This window comes from Cetorhinus maximus, chromosome 12 (genome assembly GCF_964194155.1).
Source record: "Cetorhinus maximus chromosome 12, sCetMax3.hap1.1, whole genome shotgun sequence".
Taxonomy (NCBI): Eukaryota; Metazoa; Chordata; class Chondrichthyes; order Lamniformes; family Cetorhinidae; genus Cetorhinus; species Cetorhinus maximus.
This window is the reverse complement of record NC_135890.1, coordinates 116,394,124-116,414,105: the sequence shown is the minus strand read 5'-3', so window position 1 is coordinate 116,414,105 and position 19,982 is coordinate 116,394,124. Positions and strand designations below refer to the sequence as shown.

General features: G+C 39.5%; 1 protein-coding gene across 2 annotated transcripts in view; it reads left to right on the top strand.

The window, feature by feature from the left end:
* The window catches only part of cltcl1 (clathrin, heavy chain-like 1), a 68,709-nt gene that overhangs the window by 8,355 nt on the left and 40,372 nt on the right, over positions 1-19,982 (top strand). For both annotated transcript variants that reach the window (XM_078554476.1, XM_078554475.1), the window contains exons 2-7: positions 10,431-10,638; positions 15,030-15,298; positions 16,887-17,048; positions 17,390-17,503; positions 18,533-18,706; positions 19,322-19,519. In XM_078554476.1, coding sequence (XP_078410602.1) covers positions 10,431-10,638; positions 15,030-15,298; positions 16,887-17,048; positions 17,390-17,503; positions 18,533-18,706; positions 19,322-19,519 — 1,125 coding nt within the window. The remainder of the gene's footprint in view (positions 1-10,430; positions 10,639-15,029; positions 15,299-16,886; positions 17,049-17,389; positions 17,504-18,532; positions 18,707-19,321; positions 19,520-19,982) is intronic.

The following is a 19,982-nucleotide window of genomic DNA, read 5'->3' as shown; positions in this document are numbered from 1 at the left end:
TCACATCCTTCCTATAATGTGGCGACCAGAACGGCACACAGTACTGCAGCTGTGGCCTCACTAAGGTTCTATACAACTCCATGATCTCCCTACTTTTGATCTATGCCTCGATTGATAAAGGCAAGTGTCCCAAATGCCTTTTTCACCACCCCACTAACATGCCCCTCCGCCTTCAGAGAATTATGGAGACATGCCAAGGTCCCTTTGTTCCTCAGAACTTCCTAGTGTCATACCATTCATTGAATACTTCCTTGTGAAATTGCTCCTTCCAAAGTGTATCCTTGGTGTCAAATTTTATCCATGCTGATTTACAAACCTGAGAATTGTCTATGTGTGAAACTGAGCCAGATACTGTAATACCCTACACAAATGCTAGTTAACCAGTTCATCGTACTGATGGGACCTGGAAGGGTAACCTGTTTCTTGCCGGAATCTGGTCGTACTTTTCCCAGGTGACCTTGAAAATCACTGGGTCACTAGGTGGGAGTTTTCATGCTACAAACCTGGCTTAGACAATTAAACTGAGATACCATCCCAAGAGGTTAGTCTGTGCCAATTTTTTGATGTGGTTTAAATCAGTGCCCAGTAGAAATTGCTGAGTGGCTGCATAGTTATAGTGACATCATTTTAGCCACATGCACCAAGGTTAGTAGCAGCTACCTGGCCTATAGAATACAGGGTAATGTGTTTCACAGGGTAATATATTTCACATGCATAATCAAGGAAGTAAAGCACTCAGCTTTTGTCTTGTTCTTTTGCCAACAGCTTGTATTTGTATAGCATCTCTAATGCAATGAATTGGCCAAAATTGCTTCATGGCATTAAAAGAAAAAACTGACAGTCATATGAGCTGGGGCAAATAACAAACCAGATTCTTGGCATTTAAGTATTGCTGGCAAGGCCAACATTTCCTGCCCTTGGAGGAGGAGGAGGTGGTGGTCCACCTTTTTAATTGCTGTCCATTCGATATAGTTACACCCACAGGGCTTTCTGTAGCAGTTTTCAATATTGAGTAGCACTGCTGGACCACTTCACTGGGCAGTTGAGTCAATCAAAATGTGGATCTGGAGTCATGTGGGCAGGACTGGATAAGGATGGCAGATTTACTCCTGAACGGGTTTAGTGAACCAGATAGATTTTTATGATCTGGAAGCTTAATGATTGAGCATTTTATTTCAGATTTATGAATTAAAAGTTTCCCCGGCTGCCATGGTGGGATTTGAACTCCTACCTCTGGAGCATTAGCTCAGGCCTCTGGGTTATTAGTCCAGTAACGTTACTATGCTACCATTCCTCCTAAAGAGGTAAGTTCAAAGGAGCATCTTACAGAAGGTTGGAGGATGTTCCAGAGCATAGGGTCACTGTAGCTGAAGTCATGGCCATCAGTGGTGGAGCAAATTGGGAATGCCAAAAGGCTCAAATTAAGAGGTTTGCGTGGCTGGTCGAGATTAGACATAGACGAATGAGGCTGTAGAGGGATTTGAAAACTAAGGTGAGAATACCAAAATCAAGGTGATGCTTAACCAGGTGTCACTGAAGGTCAGCAGTGGTGATGGTGGAACAGTAATTCAATTTGGGATGCAGGCAGCAGAGATTTGAATGTCCAAGTTTACAAAAGGTAGAACATGGAAATCTGGCTGGGAGTGCATTGCAGTGGTACAAGTCTAGAGATAACAAAGGCATGAATAAGGGTTTCAGCAGCATGTCTGCTGAGATAAGGTGGAATCATGCAATGTTATATAAGTGGAAATTGATATTTTGATTCATGGGATGTGGGCTTCACTGGCTGGACCAGCATTTATTGCCCATCACTAGTTGCCCTTGAGAAGGTGATGGTGAGCTGGATGGTGTTAATAATGATGGCACAGATTTGGTCAGAAGCTCATCTATCTAATAACACTAAGGTTGTGAAGCTTGGTTCTGCCACACTTGTTGGAGGCTGATGGAATCGATGTCTAGGAGCAGTTTTCAGCAGAGACCCTCATGCCCATTATAAGTATATATCAAATATCAATGAGTATTGAGGTCAAATGTCCAATGACTATTACTCTTATTCTGAAATGCAGTTGGCCACATCTGACTTCCCAATTAACCATCCTACAAGTGGCTACTGGGATGAGTTGACCCACAAAGGTGAGCATGTCAATACCTATACCAGCCAATGGGAACTCTGACTTCTCCAATTTGGTTTAGTATAGGTGGCCGTTTGCCCATTGAATTAAAGTGCTTGGCCAAATCCAGAGGAGATGTTGCCTATGATTTTATTTGGGTAGATTCATCAAACTTGGAATCTTGTTTCATGTGTAATAAATTGAGTCAACATGTGTTTATATGAAATGTAGCTGGTGCAGTTTATTTGTAAGAAACTTAAATCAGTCTTGCTCTTTTGTCTAAACTGGCAGTGTTCAAATTTGTCCACAGGTTGAATCTGGTACATAAGCCACTCTTTGACCCAGAAAGAATCTCAATGTATGGCATTCAATCCTTCTGTTTAGCTACTTTAAAGCTTTGCTGTCCTTGGAAGGTTGGAAACTCTATTTCCTGATTGGGTTAGACCAATGTGAGAGCATCCTCTTTGGTAAATACTGCTCCCAGTTTGAAACAATGCTGTGGGCTGAAGGTTAGAAGTGAGGCTAAATGTTGCATTGTTGAATCTGCCAAGTGACACTGGACATGAAAGCAAACAATGATGAAGGCTACAGAAGCTAGTGCAAGCTGGTTAGAGGTATAGGCAGCCAACCATTTATTGCCAAAAAAAACTAAACAGCAAAACAAGTGACCTGTTGTGATTTTGTAGATTTTACAATAATTCAGGTACATTGAAGAGTCATTTGGGCTCAATGTTAACTGTCTTTCTCTCAGCAAATGCTGTCAAACCTGAGTTTTTCCAGCAATTTGTTTTTGTTTCAGATTTCCAGCATCTGCAGTATTTTGCTTTTAAGACTGTATATTGTAGTCATTCACACTGTTTTGCTTGCCCTGCCCTCTTGCTATGTGCTGAAGCTTTCTGACCTAGCTATCTCTCTCATCCCTTCAGTGAGGATTTTTTACTACAATTGAAATCTCAGGCTGAGAAATGCTCTTCAGAAGGTGCCCAAGGCGATACAGGTTGAAATAACTGGGAGAGCAGTGATTTTTTTTGACTCCAATCACAAAAGATGTTTGAATTGGAGTTGTATGACTGACCCTCTATTTAAAATGCAAACATTTTGGTAATGTTGTGCTCTCACATTTAATCTAGGCATTTTTAAAAAAAACTGGTTTAAAGCAAAACAGGCGCATGACCCTGTGTGCACTCAGTTGAAGTCATACCATAATGTTAATTTGTTTTTTAAAAAACATTAAATTTGACAACTGCTATGCATAGTATTTTTGGGGAAGATTTAAGGCAACTCCAGAAGTTTGTAATTGTATTTCACTGGGGCAAAGATTTAAGCTGCTGGGCTAGGTAGCTAAATACTAATGGCTGTTTGAGAGAAGTTTTTTTTTAAATCTCTAGTTTTCAGGAAAGAAACTAATTTGCAAGGGGCAAGAATTGGAGGATTGCAGTGTTCTGGAGGGCTTGTGACCACTTCCAAGTAATAATGATCTTGTGCTATGTATCAGACTACCACCAATTATTTTATGATTTATACTGTCTCATGGAATGATTTGAACCTTTGGATTATATAGATTTGTTTTGCATTCAATTAATGCTCAAGCCACCTCCATTCTTGTAGTTATCAGATAGAAAGTTCTTAATTACAAGGACAGTGGGAAGTAGTGGCTCAACATGCACTTATATAGTGCTTTTAATGTAGTAAATGTCCCAGGCACTTGACGGGAGCATTACCAAATAAAATTGGGCACTGAATCATATAAGCAGATATTGGGACAAGTGACCAAAAGTTTGGTCAGAAGTTTTAAGGAAAATCTTAAATGAGGTGGAAAGATGTAGAGAGGAAAATTCAAAGATTAGGTACTGGGCAGATGAGGTAACCAATGGAAGAGGAATTATAATTGGATGTGCAGGAGGCTAGAACAGATGTGGCAGAGTTTGGAAATGGGGAGGGGTGAGGCCATGGAGTGATTTTTAAAATTAGGATAATTATAAAATTATTGCAGGATTGGCAGCTAATGTAGGTCAGTGAACACTTGGGGTGGTGGGGGCGGGGGGGGGCATGGGGGTGGGCCTGTGCGAACGTGCTGCAAGCTGGATATGGACAACCGTTTTGAATGAGCTCAAGTTTAGAGGTGCAAGGTAGGATTAAAATCCTGATTTTCTGCATTTTGGAAAGTGAGACACTCTTGAGTAAATACTACAATTTTTAAAAGTTGCAGGAACAGACATGAAGGTTCAAATACAAAACCTTTGAAGGTGACAGGACATGTTGGTAATGCAATTAAAGTATACTGGATGTTTTAATTATTATAAATAAGTAGAGGTTTTGCTTAAATCTTTAAACTATTGGTTAAATCTCAGCTAGAATATTGTCTATTTCTGAGCACCACACTCAGAAAGGATGTCAGGTTTTGGAGATTTAGCTAGAATGGTACAAGGGTTGAGGACTTAAATTAAGTGGAGAAACAGAAGCTGGGACTATTCTTCTCCATGAAGCCAAAAAAGGCTAAAGGGGGATTTGAGGTGCTAAAAATTATGCAGGATTTTATTAGAATCAGTAGGAGAAAAACTGGTTTCCACTGGCAGGAGGGTCAATAATCAGCAGATGCCAATTTTAGAATTTATTTATTGGAATGTGGGTGTCATTGAGGTCAGCATTTGTTGCCCATCCTTAATTGCCCTTGAACTGAGTGGCTTGTTAGGCCATTTCAGAGGGCAGTTAAGAATCAACCATATTACATGTGACTCCAGACCCACAGCAGGGGAAACCAGGTAAGGTTGGCAGATTTCCTTCCCTAAAGGGACATTCGTGAACCAGGTGGATTTTTACTACAATCAACAATGGTTTCATGGTCACCATTACCAAGACTAATTCCAGATTTACTGAGCTGCCATGATGGGATTTGAACCAGTGTCCCCAGGACATTAGCCTGGGCCTCTGGATTACTAGTCCATTACCATCACCACCACCACCACCCTGCCTTTGGTTCCATCGCACTTTTCAACCATGGTCTCAAGCCAAATCACGTAGTCTGTAATCTCTGAATCGAACACTATCCTGAGTTGACTTTCGTACCCCATTCAGCTCTTCTCCAGTGGGTGTAGGCTGATGACCTGTTCTATCTAAGCCTGGGGTGAAAGATCTTAAATATTCTGGATTGGGCAGAGTGGATAAGGAGAGAGGAATGTTTCCACTTGCAGGAAAATGTGAAACAATAAATCCAGTAGGAAATTGAAGAGAAATTCTTTACTTAGCGGTTAGAATGGTTGAAGTAGGAAGTGGCTGAGGCAATAGCTTAAATGCTCTCAGAAGGAAACTGGGCAAATACATGAAGAACGAAGAGATTAGCTGAAAGCCTGAGATGAAGTAGATGGCAGGAGAAGCTGGAATTATTTAGGCCAGTAGTACACTTAAACTGAGTGTCTTGAACTTGTGAAGTCTGACAGTTTCCCATTTGTCAAGTGTGCATTAGTTCCACAATTAATTAAAACCAGTAATCAAATGTCTGCTGCAATGCTGTGTAAAACTTTTCATTTGGCTCCTATAAACTCGGCAAGCCTTTCTTTGCCATGCTGTGCCTATGTAAACCATAGTATAATTGCTTCCAGGTTTGAGATGGGGCTGAATCACACTGACATAATTCAGTTTGCTAAATTAACATTTTTGCTCCTGACAATGCATAAATTAGGGACTGTACATGAATAACAGATTTTCATGTGAGAATCAGGATCTGGTTCATTCAGTTCTCTAACTTTTGCCCATAATAACACCAGGCTTGAATGTTCTATTTTAGAACTTGCTGAATAACAACTGTGGAATTTGTCCTCTCATTCTGTGACTTTATAAAGACTGGGTAGTTGTACAGGATGACTGGAATTTGCATGAAAGCATCTCTTTTATGCAGTGCTGGCTGGCTATGATAACTCTTGGGAAGGCTGGTCTTGAAGAATATTAGTCCTTTAAAGCTTACAGGCCTTTCTTTGCATGTCAATGACATTTGATTGGAATTCAACGCATGCAGGGAATGATCTAGGTCTAAGCAATTCTTGCTGTCTGGCAATTTCTGAAAACATTGAAATTTTAAAAAGATGTCACTGAGTGATCCACTGCACAAGTTGATGGCAGGTCTTCACTGCAGAATTTGTGTAATTTGTGAATTTGTGGAGCTTTCCACTACAGTTGAAGCTACTTGGGGTGGGGGGAGGCTGGTGGCAGGGAAGAGGCTGAAGCATTGTCCCTATGCATTTCCAGTGGGCTTGATTTGAACCAAAGTCCTCTAGCAATTTTCCCTGCCATGTAAAGTACCTGAGCTTTATACACCACTTATGTTAAAGTATTGTAAGTTTGGTTTGCCTCTAAATGGTTAAGTAACATTAGCTGAGAGAAGCTTAGCTTGCCTCTTGTGGTGTCTTCAAACAGATGTGAAAAATGAGACTTGTGAAACCTGCTAATTGGCATCAACCATGTGTTTTATGGTTGTGATTTCTGTTTTAAAGTTCAATTTAGCAGTTTCACTAAATTTCAATACATAACTCTGCTCCATCTACCTGTTTTTAAGAAACATTATGACCATTTAGCGCCTCTATTTTGTGTTAGCATATCAAGTACTGCAGGTGCTGGAAATACTGAATATCTGCAGAGAACAAGTTAACATTTCAGGTCAGTGGCCTGTCAGAACTGGATACTGCTTAACCTGCTGAGTATTCCCAGTGTTTTCTCTTTATTGTGTTATTGAAGTTGTGGATATTTGTTTTTAGTTGTTGGTCTTCAGATTTTTGAAGCTCCATTTCTATATTGGTTTACAACTTTATCATTCTTTCTTGAAGTGGATATTGATCACTTTGAGGAATTTTAAATTATTGCAAGTTCAGATGCTAATTTTGCCTAATCTGTTATTGAGTAACCAACACAAATAGACCATTTGGCCCAACTGGTCTATGGTGGCCCTTATGCTGCACATGGCCCTCCTCCCACCCTACTACTTCTAACACTATTAGCATATCCCTTCTATACCTTCCCCCTCATGTACTTACCTGACTTCTTAATTGCTTCTATGGCATTTGTCTCTACTCTGTGGTAGCAAGTTTCACAATCTTATCATTCAGGATAAACTTTTTTTAAACCCTGAATTCCCAATTGGATTTATTCATCGCTATCTTATAGCCTCTATGTTTGGACTCCTGATGTCTAATTTGACATCGTGTACTGTTTCCTAGCCCTTTTCATCAAGTGAGGTAGCTGTATTTTGCAGATTTCACAAGCAAATGGAAGGCTTCTTAGTGTAATCCACGAAGCTAAATTCTGCTTTAAATGCCTATAAGTCAATGGCTGTAGTTCTAAACGGATAGAATTGCACTAGGAGCCCAATTATGCCAGAATCTGTTTAAAAACTGGATTTGACTTGGTCTTTGTAGACTAGCTGATCTTGGACCCTAGATCATTGTGACCTTTCATGGCAGTGTCTTGAGGCTTGAATGCCTGTGTGCTGGCTGATCTGGACTGAAGTGAGTTGACCAGAGCCCTGTGAAATTTGAGCATTGCTTCCTTAAATTTGTGCAGCTTCTATAATCTTTCTAAATACTATTTAGCAGCAATTGGGTATGCACTAAATCTATTAATACTTTAATCTTGCCTCCAATCAAGAATCGTCTTTTTGAAAGATGTCCATTTGACCTCTAGGGCAGGACTGAGGAAGTGCTACACTATCAGAGGTACTGTCTTTCAAATGAGAGGTTAAACTGAGGCCCCTTCTGTGCACTCAGGGTGGACTTAAAGGATCTATGGCATTATTTTGAGTGGTGGGGTGATCTATCGCCAGAAACCTAATCTGGTCACTGTCACAACATTTACCACAATGCTGTTTGTGGCACTTGCTGTGTGCAAATTGGTTGCTGCATTCGCTAATTACAATAATTACTATAAATCAAAGTACTTCATTGCCTGTAATGTGCTTTGGCATGTCCTGAGATCATGAAACATTTTATATAAATGTAAGCTTGTTCTTTTGCAGAATACCAACCCATTTGACTTTTCTCTGCTTGTAATCCACAAAATAAACTTCAATTTTCTGGAATCTCCAACAAGAAATGTGGAGCTTTGCTGTCTTTCTGTAGACTGTGATGTAGCACAAGTATATTGTCAACTGTTCTAGGATCTGCACCATAAACATGGAGTCTAGCTGAAGCACCTAACAATTCAGTGTTTTATGGTATAGTCGCATTAGTGTAGGGACTTTAGCATGTTGGTAACGCATTCAGTTTACTGGGTTACATTGTACAGGAGAGGCATGAGGTTTATGCCCAGTGCCAAACAAGGCTACAGTATTCAATCACCTTCTGGATATAGCTTTGTAGAGATTGAAATCCTTGAAATGGGGTCAAACTTTGAGCATTCCTGTTAACTACTTTTATAATCCTTATTCTCTTGACCTGGTACAGTTAGTTGCATTTTTGTATAGTATGTTAACACCATTTGAGTGGTGCTAGACATGTAGTTGGCCACTGTACTCCTAAGTAATCCATGTAGAAAAATGGACCGCTTTGCACAGCAAGATCTCGCTAAGTGACGGATCAGTAAATCTGGGGTGATTGCAGGAGAAATTCTGACCAGGGTAACTTTGAATAATACCATGGGAATTTCATCAGTTCAACCAGACAGGCTTTAGTTTTAACATTCAGAAATGCCATCTGTCAAATGTGATACTCCATCAGTACAGGACAACCCTAATTTTAATAATGCTAAGCCAAGAAACATTTTAACCAGAGGCAGTACTGAGGCCTTTACATGCAGCTAATTTGGAGATTAAGAAACTGTTTTTAAACACATTTGGAAAGGCAGTACTGTTGAGAGTCACTTCCCTAGTGAATGCACCATACTTGACCAATTGGGCTACCACAGTTGTCCTATTACTTGAGCTTGCTGCTTCTGCAATTATACGGCACTATCTGCAGCACCAGTGGTACTAATTCATATCTTGTCATTTTTCCAAATTTATTGTAATTAGCAATGTCTTTGGCACTGCTTACAGTATTTCACTTGCACAATTGGAACAGCTTCCTCAGCTGGGAAAGATGTTGATAAGATGGAAACTTTTATGAAGCAGATTAATTGGAATTACTGGAAAGTTGCTAGAGTTTTCTCTCGTCTGCTTTTGAGAAGAGTCTTGTTTTAATGTTAAAAGCTTTTTCTGTTGTGCAAATTCCTCAAGGTAAGTATTACTGTTGCTTGACCCAAACATGTCCAAGGGGAAATCATTCCTCTTGCACACTAAAATGTTCTTGAAGCTCTGACCTGCTCTGTGATATTTATTCTGTAGGCATTACTTGTGTATTTTCACATGAAAATACACAACTTTTCATAAGCGTTGGTGAAAGTGAGTGATGAAACTCCCCAACCTTGAACTTTGAAGGCAAATCCAAATTAATTCAGGATACCCTGGTTGAGATTTGCTAATTATTTTTGCATAGGGTTTAAGCCTGGACATAATTTAGCTGATTCTACATTGGGCTTTAAGAATAAGGTTCTGTTGACAAAATCATTTTTAATGTATTAGCAGAACTGATTTTGGTTATCCTTAGTAAAATTATTGTATTAAAATAGTCCAGGATGGCCACCATAATGGTTCCAGCATGTACAACTTGCACAACTCGTTTGAATTTGATTCTGTGGTGTTGGTGAAAGAAAACCAGAATCCTAACTTTTTTTTTAAGCAAGTACAACTGATAAAAATTCTAATCTGACCACAAATGTGTTTCAGAACTCTGCTAGCTTCTTGTAAGGGGAGGAATTATGGAGAATTTTTCGCAAGCCATTTAATTGCAGGTTTCTATCTGGCTGCTTTGAACAGTCTTTATTTCCCCAGTAGAATGCTCATGTAAGATGTTTGAGCAAAAAAAACCTGTAGTTTAAATCAAGCAATTTAAATACATGGTACAGGGGTTGTTTTCACTTCAAATTTAGCAACTTAAAATGAAGAATAGCTTTATTCCCCAAGACAGGAGAGCTGGTCTAAGTAGCCATTTGTTTGGTGCAAACTGTCTACTCCAGTTTCCATAGCTTAATTTGAATTACCAGCTAATTTGCATTTTCAGTGCTAAACATCTGTCATTGTACTTGGCTGTTTAATTCCAATTACTGGGTAATTCATTCTCCTGAGCCAAATGACTCCAACCACCTCTAGATTGCAGTTTTAAACTTTGCATTCATTCTAACTTTTACATAACTGGTTGCATGTAACTTGGCATACTAGATTGTAACTTTTCCATTTGGGCATGGGATATTTGTCAGGGACTAAATCCTGTTTGTGTTGCTTTCCCCCTCTCCTCTAAGCTCCAAAACCAAGGGGTGAATCCTGCCAACATTGGATTCAGTACCCTTACCATGGAATCGGACAAGTTCATCTGCATCAGGGAGAAGGTGGGAGAACAGGCACAAGTGGTGGTGATCGATCTGAATGATCCAACAAATCCAATTCGACGTCCAATATCTGCTGACAGTGTCATTATGAACCCAGCAAGCAAAGTGATTGCTCTGAAAGGTATGTCTCCAAGTATAACAACTGTGTTGAAGTAGCACAGCTTTGCTAATCACAAATTAGTAACTTGTGTATTCTTGGCGTTAAGCACAATTATTGCTTCTTGCACACTTTTTGGTTACTGATTATATATTTTTCTTCCTGCATTCTTGTCTCAATTCAGATGGTGAGTTCTTTCTGTGTTCTGTGGTAGTTCTGTCTCTGTAGAAAGTGGGTCTTTTCATTATAAGCAAACCACATCAATTTAATGTTTGCACTATGTTTTAATCTTGCTGTGAGCCATATCAATTTCTAGCCAGATTGTTGGCAGGGGAATCGAAATCTCAACCTCGTCTAAAACAGCTAGAAGTGACTATGCTCATTGGGCAGGCAGGCCGCCCAAAAGTTTGACTAATACCTGCATTGCACTTTGTCTGCTCAGGGTGACCTCTAGCACCAGGCTTAAATTATGTAGGGCGTGCACCTTTTTATCATTTGACCACCTGATAGAGGTGGTTATGCAAATATTTCTGATACCTAGCCCAGTTTTATTTTCAAAGCAATGAGTTAATTTTAAGCCCTTTGACCAGAGATGTTGAATGTACGTGATTGCACTTGTGAAATAGTTTAATAAGAGGCATTTCAGAAAGAAGGATAGTTTGCAAAATCTGTATCTGATAACTGATCACTCCTTTTCAGCTAGTTACTAAAATAGAAATAAATATTAATCTCTTAGCAATACTCAAGTTCTGCACTACCAAATGACTAAATATTTAAATAACTCTTTGCTGAATGCTGTTCGCGCCAGGGATCTGATTAAGACGACCATATAAAATAAGTTTGCCAGCTTTTAGAATCTCAATCATTACAGCACAGAAGGCCATTCTGCCCATTGTGTTCGTGCTGGTCTTGACTTTAGAAAGTCAAAAGATTTCTGCTAGCTTTTAGCCTGTGATAAGGTTACACTAAAAGCTGCCAGTATTCAAATGTTAACTTTTATTTTCATAGTTTTATTGTAAGCTGTTGAAGTAAATTTAAATCCAATTGCTTTCTTTTCTGCATTTGGTCCCTCTTTAAATTGTGACCATCTAGTTCAACCTAATGCATAAATTAGAAGTAGCCAATTAGTGAGATCAGCTTCATTTATATGTAAATAAGTCTGAAGCATTTTCAGTAATATAGTTGTCAGTCAGCATCTGGAAATACTTCCATTTATTCTGTCCATTTCATGCCTGTTGAGACAATTTCACCATGCATGATGATTTACGAAGCAGTTTTACTCTTGCTATTCCGAATTCCTTAGTAATGAGGAATGTTACAGCACCAGTTTGTACATGCGTGGTGATATCCACCTAGTGTTGGGGCTAATAGATTGAGCTTGCTGACTGAAGAGTAAGTCTGATAGTAATGATTTTCATTTTAATGCACTAATCATTAGTGGCACCAAAATGATAGCCAGATCCATGGCATTATTGCAGTGTTAAGTTCCATGCAGTCTGGTAATTGCACTGATCAGGTTACAGACCAGTTTCTGCCGATCATTTACATGATTGCAAATTTAAAGCACTACGAACCAGAATAATAGACCCTTAGTATTGGCATTCTGCAATTTTATTAATACAAAGTTGTTAAATTTGTATTTATATTGTACCTTTAATGTACTAAAGCATCCCAAGGCACTTCACAGGAGCGCTATCAAACAAAATTTGACAACAAGTCACAAAGCTATCAGGACAGATGACCAAAGGCTTGGCCAGAGGTAGGTTTTAAAGAGCATCTTGAAGGAGGAAAGAGGTAGGTAGATGGAGGTTTAGGGAGGGAATTCTGGAGCTTGGGGCCTTGGCAGGTGAAGGCTTAGCCACCAGTTGCGGAATGATTACAATGGAGGTCCTAAAGGCCAGAATTGAACAGCAGATATCAGCAACACTTTTTAATAAGACTGTCTTGCCCTGCACCTGTGAGTAACCTGATTTTAAAATCACTGAAAATGAGTTGAAATGACACTATCATTTTAATTTACTAGTGTTTTTTTGGTATGGAAAGACATTAAAACATGCCCACTGGTGCCTCTGTTTCTAAAACTGAGCCATTTGAAGAGCTTTCCCAAATCAGAAGAATCTCCATGTGGGTGGTCCTGACCTGGCCTAATTAAATCTTGAACTAGCAGAAAAGATCACAAAACATGGAATGTGGTCTTTAGGCATGTTTAGTTGCTTAAAATTACCTAATCTTTTATTGCTAGGTTAGCTGAGTCTGTCTGGATTGCACTGATCATCAATATTGCTGATATAATCAAGCAAACCCCATGCTAGTGACGAGAACAAATACATGGGATGCTGTAGTAGTTGTCTTGCAGTGTAAATGGTTGACTTCTACAGTCATGGGATTAGGAGCTTTCTTTGACAAACTACTTCACCAAAGCCAAAATATATAGTAAATGACAAACCACCTAAGATTTGTTGAAAATGAGTGGTTTGGGCAACTGTACCAGTAAATGAAGTACTTGTTACATTAATTACGGGTGTTGCAAACTTATCAGACATTCGTTTTAAAATGTATTTCTGGTTGTGGTTTGCTGTCTGAAAATGACCTATTAATCTATGCATGTTTTGTGCTTTATGTGCTTTCTGCTCTAGTCTCCCATTGTCAAATTGTGAAGATGAGCCTTTGCAAATAAGCTTGCATTTCTCTTCTGGAGTGGCTCACTTAGTATCCAGAAGTGGAGTTTGCCTGAACGAACAACATTTCACTGTACTGTTGCTCAGATGTTGTATTGTGAAGGTTACATGTAGGATTTATTGGCATGCAGTTTTTGATCAGATGGGTGATTCTGCCGTTGTGTCCGTTCTACTGACAGCTAAATTGTTTGAAGTTGCAGTGAACCAGGTGGATTTTCATGTTACGGAAAATGCTTGAAATGGAGATATGCACCTTTCTCTGTGGCGTTCTTTCTCTTTTAACACTTGCTGCCCCTGCCCCACCCCCCACCCCTACCAGTCCCTGAGCCAAGGTGGCCTGCAGCTACCCCATGAGTCTGCTGTTGTTCTAATTGCTGGTCAAAAAGCAACCACCTCACCAAGTCATTCTTTGACCTCAAAACAGAGGTGCTTTAGTTAACATATAACAGCTGATTGTTTTGCAACACACTGTGATGACCTGGTTCTAAGTGCATCAGTTTTATTATAGAGCTGCATGTCATCAGAATGATCAGTCGGAAATAATTTGGCAATTGGTAGACTAGGAGAGTTCTGCAATTTAAAATGAGCAGCTGTATGAGTCGAACATGATACAGTTCTGTGCTATGTAGAATTGAATTTGGGTGGTGTTTCATGGTCTAGACTACAAACTTAGTTGGAAATCCATGAGCATACTAAAATCTATGAAATCTTTCTGTAGTTGCATCAGACATTTCCTCTTTTTTGATGTACTTGTGTCTGTTACTGTAGCTTTGCTGATGTGGCACTATTCCTTTTGGTTATCGGGCACACCTATTAGAACACAGTTCATCAGGCATATTTGCACAAATTTCATGTTTGAAAACATCTTAGTTTCCCTCAATCATCTGTGTAAATATGGCTGTGCTGAAGTCATGAGATGAAGTACTGGATAGGAAACAAATGTGTAGCTGTTGGTCTGTCTTCAGCTGTGTTCCCTGACTAGTTAAGAGAAATCTATCATGAATAGAAAAATCATTTCTACTTTGTAGAAATGGCTTCGGACTGCACTTGCATTTTTGTATTGCTTGAGGTGGTATGTATTAATGCAGACTCCTGGTGGGTAAGATATTCCTTGCATTGCAAACTATGCAAATCTTGTATTGTTATGACCGACGCAGTTGGTAAAGCAGAGTTATTTAAAATTCCCAGAGGGAAATTTTAAACAACTGTCATAACCTATAATTTTATGTTTGAGATGTGACTCTAAATTCAGGAATCAGACCACTAGTTCTCGAGGCTTTACACTAAACTAATTGAAACATTTTATTTACACAGGTTAAAATATATACACATGGCTACAAATTACTACTATCATAGCTTTAACAGATTCCCAAACCAATCTCCATTTTAAGGCAACAGCAACCCATAGACTTAACTAAACATCAAGCAAAGCATTTTCACCTTACGAATTCAAAATGAGGTTCTTTTCACTGGAGCCAGTTGGAGGCTTACAGCTGCCTTTTTGATCTCACATTGCAATCAGGTTACCCATGGCCAAGAAATATGGTGCTTGGGCTGATGTATTTTATTTTGCTGCATCTAAAAGTGTTCATACTTGTATGCTACTTTAAAAACTGACCGCAAGGAATTCAAGTTACAAATGCCATATATAGTTGAACATTTGGAATTCTACTTTGTCTACATGTAATGAGTGGAAAATCTTGTCCAAATGGTCTAATTTTTTTTCTTGCATACTAGCTGGAAAAACCCTACAGATATTTAACATTGAAATGAAGAGCAAAGTGAAAGCACATAATATGGTTGAAGAAGTGACATTCTGGAAATGGATCTCTTTGAACACTGTTGCCCTGGTAACTGAGACTGCAGTATTCCATTGGAGCATGGAAGGTGACTCTCAGCCACAGAAGATGTTTGACAGACATGCAAGCTTGGCAGGCTGTCAGATCATTAACTACAGGACAGACCTTCAACAGAAGTGGCTGCTTCTAATTGGAATTTCTGCACAGGTAGATCGCTGTAGTAAGTTTTTTTTAAAGCCATATATCCTTAGCTCATTGCGATTTTGATTTCTTCCACTCCAAGTTTAAAGTGTTAATACTACAGTTATCAGTGGCTAAGTTGAAGCATTGCAAGTGCATCCTTCAGATCGGAAATTTAAAATATAGGCCCTGTCTGCTTATTCAGGCTGATCTAATGATCCATGGCACTATTTCGAAGAGAAATGGTGCCCTGGCCAATACTTAATCCCTTGAGCAGCATCATTGAAACATGTTATCTCATTGCTGTTTGAGATCTTTGTAGGCTGCCACTTTCCATGTTGACTACACTTAAAGTAGTTTATGCCTATAAAGCACTTTGGGACATCTTGAGGTTGTGGAAAGTGCTATACAAGTGCCTGTTCCTTCTCAGGTGACCAGCTTTCCCCTTATTTCTTCCTAGCTAGTTTCAGGACCTTGAATGTCCCAGAGGGCTTTTGCTGCTTTTGTCTGCATGAACTTAGAGGCAGAAAATAGAGGTATTTAACATTGGATTCCAGTTTTAATAATTTGTAGTCACAGATGCTCAAATCACACTTGCCAAAACTCTCTTCCACAATTTGATTTTTCTAGTTGCCAGAAATTCCAATCGTGTATTTTTTTAACTTGGTCAGAGACTGACAATTCTAAACCACTTTAAAAACCAACACTTTGGTGCTATTAACTTGATAGTGTTGGTGTTAAACTCTGCATGAAGGCAAGGCTGTATAGCAATTGTGTATTGCAGACCATGGGGAACTTTGGCCAAATCTGCCCACTTAATAGATCCTCCTGTGCCATTCTATCTCTTTCTCCCTCTGTTGAAGCCAAAAAGGCCAAACATGTTTTAGTGCCAACCTGAAACGCTTTGAGCTGGGTCAGTCTCCCAGCTAGTTGCCCTGACACATCAATACTGGAAATCCATGCAGCCCTTTGGTGGAATGCTCACTGTCCATGCGTTTTGGAGGAAATGCAGTTGTGCTTTATCTACTAGCACAGGATTACATTTTCAGTCGATAGCATGGTTTTTCAGGCCAGCCTTCTGAGTAAAGGTGTATGAACCAACAATCGCCTTGACTGACACTTGTCATCATGGTGGCCCAGCAAGGAGCAAGAGCCTACTAGAGATTCTTGCAATTACAACTGACTTGTAAACAATCTCCCGTCATACCTTGATAGTTGCTAGAATGTGCTGTGGTGCAGTTGAAGGAAGACATGACCCAACTTTGAGAAAAGTAAATAGCTGGACATTGGATCCCAAGTTCAACTTCCCTCATTTTGTGTGCATTTATTAAAACAGCCCTTGGGTAAGGGTGTCTAAAATGAAAGATTTCAAAACAAAATTGACAGCTTCACCTTGTAAGGTTGAATATAATTTTACACACAAGTCCCAGATTTAGTAATAGAATACTATTCAGGTCCACAATAGTCTAGTAGTTCTTCTGTGCTAGAAATTCAACCATTCACTTTGCTAGTGGCCTTGCTAATCGGGTGTAGATTGTAGGTAGTGCACTTCAGGGCTGATGGCAACTGAACATGCTGAACTGATTACTCCTTTCAACTTCCCTTCCACATTTAGCAAAACCGAGTAGTTGGTGCAATGCAGCTGTACTCTGTAGACAGAAAGGTATCTCAGCCGATTGAGGGGCATGCTGCAGCCTTTGCTGACTTCAAACTGGAAGAGAATCCTACACCATCAACCCTCTTTTGCTTTGCAGTGCGCAGTCAGGCTGGAGGGAAGGTAAGTTGCAGAGTCAGTGTTTTAATAAATCCTCAACTGCTTCATGGAGACTTCGTGGCAGTTCATTTTCAACCCATTTAACATTCTGCAAATGTTAAAGTTTAAATCCTACCTGAGTTGATATTTACTTTCAAGAATTGTACTGATTCACCTAATACAAGCTACTTTGGAAAACAGCATTGCCATAAAATTATAACTAGTAAATGGTGTATGGGTAACTGTTATGCAATGTGATGCATCACATCCCGGATAATTCACCTGGGAATTGGCTATGTAACTGCATTGTGTCACTAAAACGTATGCCCTGGCTTTTTGAAACTAACGTGTAAAATATCTTGCAGTTGCATATAATAGAAGTAGGTCAACCAGCTGCTGGAAACCAGCCTTTCACAAAGAGAGCAGTGGATGTGTTTTTCCCTCCTGAGGCCCAAACTGATTTTCCAGTAGCAATGCAGGTAAGTGTGAACTTCAGTTTAAACTCTGCTTGAGATCAGCCACTGTGCATGTTGCACACTATTAAAGGAGTGTGCAGCTGCCTTGTCATGAAGATTCTACTGATGTGTTTTGCTTTAACAAAAGCAAAATTGTAAATGACAAACCTGGGCTGTCAAGTGTCTTATTTGCGAACAATTTGGTGCAATATTTAGAACTGTAAGGCTTTGTGAAAGATTAAGTAAATATTTACTAACCAATTTGTAATGCAGAGCCAGTGTCAGGTGAACAAGTTCAGCAGTTGTACCTTCTGCCAGAGGACTGCATTTGACAGTTGTGCTTCCATCAGTCTAATTTGACTGGTGTAAGTACCCTCTCAGTCACATTCTGCACACATCTTCAAAGACTGGTGTGGATACCAGAAAAATGTTCAATCCCTTTTCTTTGAACAGTAGAAGGATTAATGTGTTAATTTAGAAGTAAGATTATCTTTCCACCCTCCTTTTTGTGGGGTTTCCCTGCAGTAAACAGTATCCTTGGCTGAAATCAGGGCCCTCAAAGTCATTGTAAGTTTTGTAATGAGTGGCACACAATGGCATTAAGTTACTTTGTTAAACTGTAAAAATACTTTTGCCTTTAGTTGACACTTAACTGCATAAGTGAAGGATTTTTGGGAGAACTATGTCTTGCTGTTGTACCATTTCTGCAGTTCAGGGTCCTGAGCTCTGAATCAATCAAGCACACTAGCTTTCTGCTATAGCAACCTCTTTGGCACAAAACTGAAATTGAAGTCTCAGGCACGGTCGATAACAACATAGAGCTGAGTGGCAATGTCGTCTCAGGACTCGGACAAGTGTTTAACAATCTTCATGTTCCTTTTTTTCTATTGGGTTGTACAATGCCAGCTTAAAATCCACCCACCCTAGGTATTGATATAACATTGATCTATTCTTGTAATTGGTATCCTAGAGGTAAAAATAAACTTCTATACATGGAAGTATGCGGAAGTGTGATAGAATTCTGTTCTGTGTATAACTGCAATTTTTTTGTAGATTGGAACAAAATATGGAGTTATATATCTTATTACTAAGTATGGCTACATCCACTTGTATGACTTGGAGTCTGGTGCCTGTATCTATATGAACCGTATTAGTGCTGAGACCATTTTTGTGACCGCCCCCCACGAACCCACGTCTGGTATTATTGGAGTCAATAAAAAAGGACAGGTATGTTATCTGCTGAAGGATTTCAAGTTTCTCGACCTCTAACGAGGAAGCTGAAGTTTTTTTTTGTTTGAAGAGTTACTGTGCTGCTTCCTAATTGTTTGTGTATAATGCTTAGCTTGCAAGGGCATATAATGAAGTGCTTGCAGTAGTGTCCCTGAGCAACAAAGTGGAATGTGGCAAGACAAGCTAAAGTCCAGAAACACATTGGAAATTTTTGTAAGGGAACTTTTTACTGCAAAAGCCACTTCTCTTCCTTTTCATAAAGGAAATCGGTTCCTTGGCATAGCATGGAAATCACAAGTGACCATGCACTTCATCATTAAGTGCAAGGCACTTAACACTGGGATCTTGCTCTGTGTATGTGCAGCTGGATACCTTTTTTTTTCTAGCCCAGGGATGTAAAGTGCCAGTTGTAGAACCTTTACTATTTAACTGTCCTGTATACCCAGCACTTGAACTATTGAGATTTCTTGGATATGACTAAATGAGTTTAGATGCAGATTACATTCTGCTAAACTTTGCACATGATTTGCTTGCATTTTACTGTAAATTGTCACCTCTATAGAGGCCTTGGTATGCTGAATGTTCCTTTAATTACGCGATTTCTACTTGCAGGTATTATCTGTCTGTGTGGAAGAGGAAAATATTGTTAATTATGCCACTAATGTGCTCCAAAACCCAGACTTGGCCCTGCGTATGGCTGTAAGAAGCAACCTTGCTGGTGCTGAGGAACTCTTCGCACGAAAGTTTAATACTTTGTTTGCACAAGGAAACTATGCTGAAGCTGCGAAAGTAGCTGCATCTGCACCAAAGGTGTGTGCATTTAACACTTCTCTGTTCCTTTTAAAGGCAACACCTGCTTGTGAAGATGAACCTTTTTCTTGAAACTTCCGATTTGTCATGACAATTTTTGATCTGAACTTTAGTTTAAAGAACAGTACTGAAGGTTTGCATGTTGGAATTTGCTGGATTTGTTTGTATTGACTTCCACTTTAGCCTATTTCCCAACTGAGGGATGGATAAGCCATCTAGCTATCCTGTGCTAGAATCTTCCTTGGGTAAACTCTCAGCTACCTTATCTGCCTTGCCTTGTTCTCAAGGACCACGATGGCACCTTTTGGTTGCTGTTCATAAGGATACAGCAAAAAATACCCGCAAACTCTCCCTTGCTGCCAATTCCATTCCCCTTCCTAGCCACTGTCTCTGCACAACTGCTGTGAGCTTCCTATTCTTATTTATCCTCTAGTTGAGCTTTCATCCCAATATCCTCTACCTC